The sequence below is a fragment of the Eptesicus fuscus genome, chromosome 11 (assembly GCF_027574615.1).
Source record: "Eptesicus fuscus isolate TK198812 chromosome 11, DD_ASM_mEF_20220401, whole genome shotgun sequence".
Lineage (NCBI taxonomy): Eukaryota > Metazoa > Chordata > Mammalia > Chiroptera > Vespertilionidae > Eptesicus > Eptesicus fuscus.
Genome location: NC_072483.1, coordinates 48,738,939 through 48,742,757, shown reverse-complemented (window position 1 = coordinate 48,742,757; position 3,819 = coordinate 48,738,939). Strand labels below are relative to the sequence as shown.

At 61.2% G+C, this 3,819-nt stretch overlaps 1 protein-coding gene across 1 annotated transcript; it reads right to left on the bottom strand.

Moving 5' to 3' along the window:
• Window positions 1-277: 277 nt before the first annotated feature.
• On the bottom strand, window positions 278-2,936 carry DLX1 (distal-less homeobox 1). The gene is made up of 3 exons (XM_008138559.3): window positions 2,609-2,936; window positions 1,727-1,926; window positions 278-532 (listed from the first exon to the last, which is right to left on the bottom strand). Exons 1-3 carry the CDS (start codon window positions 2,919-2,921, stop codon window positions 278-280), a joined length of 768 nt encoding a protein of 255 aa, XP_008136781.1. The 5' UTR covers window positions 2,922-2,936.
• Between the last annotated feature and the right edge of the window lie 883 nt (window positions 2,937-3,819).

Here is a 3,819-nt window from a genome sequence, read left to right as displayed (position 1 = left end):
CTCCGGCGGCTGTGACTGAGCTCCGAGGCCGCTCACTCTGCTGCTCGTGGCCCAGGCCAGGGTTCAGGCGAGGGTGTGGATGCCAGGGAAGGAGCCAGTCCAGACAGCAAGGGGCTCTGAGGAGGCGGTGTGCGCCCTGCCTCCCTGGTTCCTTCTTCTTTCCCTCTGAGCCCTTCTCTGGGTGCAGGGCACACAAATGGGGTGGACGGACCGGGAGGCAGGAGGGACCCGGACCGGGGGGAAATGGGAAGGAGGTGGGCGGGAACGGTGGGCAACCTCACATGAGTTGGGGTTGCTGCATAGCTTCTTGGTGCGCCGAGGGGTACCATGACGTGTAGCTGGGGATGTAGGAGCCCGTGCTGCTGCCTGAGCCCTTTCCGGATGAGGAGTTGGGGTTCCATCCAGGCGGCACCGGCGGGGAGCCGGCAGAGAGCGCCCGGCCGTTGGCTAGCGCGCTCCCCTCCAGAGCTGCCCCGCCCTGCTTCATCAGCTTCTTGAACTTGGAGCGCTTGTTCTGGAACCAGATCTTGACCTGCAAGAGCGGACGGCAACGTGACTCGGGCTAGGTCCATTGTGCCTATCTTGGTCGTGGGGAGATAAGGTGACAGTGGGACAGCGAGAGAGGATGCCCCTTACCCCCCTGGGAGAAGGGACAACTCGCAGCTGGGGGAGCAGACCACCACTACCACCACCAAGAAGAACCGCCAGGCAGGGGCAGCTCTCCTAGAGCCAGGGGGCGTGGTGGTGAGCAGGGATCTAGGCCTTCTCCTGCCAGGGACTCGGCCCAACCTTGGCTGGCAATCCCCTGGGCAAGATGCAGGGCCTGCACAACATAGGGCCTTCAATTCCAATATGAGCATCAATAAAAGAATCGAGTGGAGAAAAGGAGTGGAGGGAATTTATTTGCAATGCGATCTGCCTTCTCTTTGCCATCCTTTCTGCCCTCGAGTGAGTTGGAGACTGACCAAGGAAGCCACAAGGTTTTGTTAAACTTTTCATTTGGACTTAAGTAAACCTTTTCTTAATGTCTGTTTGTCTCCCCAGCTCTGCTCCAAATCCCGGCCCCAACGTTGGAAACCCGCGACACTCGTCATCAAAACGCCCATGGGCTCCCCGGACTCTCAGAGAAATTGGGAAGGAAGGTCCGTTTCTCCTCCGGGGTCTGGGGCTTGGGTGGTGTGAGAAGGCAAAAGAAAGGACCCCCCCCCCCACCCCCCAAGAAGGAGGAGAAGAGGGAGGAGGAGGAGAAGGAAAGGGAGGAGGGAGACAGAGGCTCAGGCCAGGCCCCAAGTGATTAGCCACACACTTTAAAGGCAAAGAAGGGATTAAGCCCCGAGTCTATTGTTCCAGTTGTTCGGGCACGTGTGACTTCAGAATCCCCAAACAAAACGTCTGGGGAAATCCTCCCTGCGCCCTAATCAGATTGTCTAGGGTTGCAGGTCCGGGAGGCAGGCAGCGCGGAGTACGGAGTGCAGAGGGCAGGGAGAGCCAGGGCAGAGAGAAAGAGGAAGGAGAGACGCTGGGAGGGCCAGGGGTGGCGGGCACACACACACACACACACACACACACACACACCTCACGCACACACAAACACACACGCATACGCACACGCACACACACTCCCTCCCACCCCCGATCCTGAGGGCCAGAGAGCAAAAAAAAAATGAAGCTCCGGGCGCAGGCTGGCCGGGGAAACCTGCGAGCCGGTGGGGCAGCAGCGAGGTACCTGCGTCTGCGTGAGTCCCAAGGAGGCCGCGAGCTCCGCCCTCTCGGGCAGAGCTAGGTACTGAGTTTGCTGGAACCTCCGGTTCAAAGCCTGCAACTGCAAGCTGGAGTAAATTGTCCTGGGCTTGCGGATCTTTTTCCCCTTGCCGTTGAAGCGCACCTCACCGCCTTCCACCACCGTGCTCTTCTCGGAGTCAGCCCCTGGAGGGACGGCAGAAGCAGGGGCCCTTGTTAATGCGAGGGACAGCCTTCAGTGTGGGGAGCCAGGGGCGAGCGGCTACCGAGCGGGGTGGCGGAGGCAGGACCCGGAGAGAGGATGCTCAAGAAACTCCCCAAACCAGGGGAAGGTCCCGCAAAAATCAGAGGGCCCGGCCCGGACCGCTGCAGGCGGACTGGGACCGTTCCCAGGCGCGCAGCTCCTGCCTTTGCAGGGAAAGTTTGCTGTTCTGCAGGCGGTAGTTGAAGTTTAATTACCCTTAATTGCACACATTGTTTATCGCGCTACGCAATAAATAATTACCGAGACTAATACGTGCACATGTGGGTTTCTGTTTTCCAGCGGGGCATTGTGTGCTCGGCGCACGGAGCCACCCGGAGGCCCAGCTAGGGCCAGGGGACGCTCTCAGATGTATTTCTCCTCTGCTGGATAGTTGTTAGGTGGATTTTTAAAAAATTTTTTCTTTGCTATGACAAGGATCCATAGATTGATACCCGAAACCTCCACTGCTCCGGCGCTCTCCCCACCCCCACCCCACCTCTCTCTCAACCTCTCCCTCCTCTCTCTCTTTTCTCTCTCTCTCTCCCTCCCTCCCTCCCTCCCTCCCTCCCCTCCCTCTCTCCCTTCCTACCTCTTAGTCTCCCTCTCCCGGGCAGGCGCACGTACCTGGGTCCTCCAGGCGGCTCTGGGCGAGGCTGGCGCTGCCTGGGTAGGACTGCACGGAACTGATGTAGGGGCTGGACGCGTGGCTGCTGACCGAGTTGACGTAGGGGTAGCCCAGCGGTCGGGAGAAAGACGAGGCCGAGCTGTAGGCGCCGTCGGGCTGCGAATGGCCCGCCGAGTGTAAACAGTGCATGGAGTAGTGCCCGTGGGACATGGGAGAAGGAGACATTTGCTGGTTGGGCGGCCCAAACTCCATAAACACCGCCTTGCCCGACACGGGGCTGTTGAGACTTTCTGGCATGGTGGTCATGGTCATCTCTTCTCGCGGGGTCTGGGTGTGGGTCTCTCTCTCTCCTCTGCTTTCCTTTTGGGGGTCTCTTGTGTTTCTCAGGACAGGAAGGAACCCAATTTAAGCAGAACAGGGGTTTTCACTTTCCATTCATAAGAAAATGGAGTTTGTCTCTTTGAAAAGTCTAAGCATGATGCTGCTGAGCTCCCCAAACTCGCTTCAAAGCTTTGACTCAGCCAAGGTCATAAATATTCATGAGCCGGCGGAGCTGATTGGTCCGTTGCCTTGCATAATCACCGGGGATTGGTCCGAGGCGCTCCGGCTGCGCTGGACTAGAGCGGGCGAGGCGGCCGGGTCTCGGGAGAGACGCGTCCCCAGCTCCCGGCCGGGGCTCGCTCCGCTGCAAAAGAGCGCGCCGACGGGGACGCACAATGGGCTGGCGCCCTCGGCGGGACGGCCGCGGCCCGCGGCTCTCAGGCCTCCCGCCTCCCGGAGCGCCTCACTTCCCAGAAAACAACCTGCGACTTGGCGGCCGCCCTCCCTCCCTCCCCCTACGATCCCGATCCTCCTCCCATCCCAACACCGGGCACCCGGGCACGGCTTCTCCCAGCCGCCGCCGCCGGGTCTGGCGCTGAGCTAGGGCAGTTCAGGAGCCTGGCCGCGAAGTCGCGCCCTGGGGGACGCGGGAGGCGGCTCGCGGGGCGCTGTCCTGCCCAGCTTCTTCTGGTGCCTAGCGCAGCGCTCTCCCGAAGGCCCCGCCCTAGCCCGGGTTCGCCTTGCCACCTCCCCGGGGTGAGATCTGGGGCCCTCGGGCGAACTCACTCACTCGGCCGCCCTGCCGCCACCGTCGCTCCCCGGGGCCGGCTCGCATTGCTCCAGGCCCAGCTGGCCACTCTAGCTCGAGGCTGCACCGGTCTGATTAAAG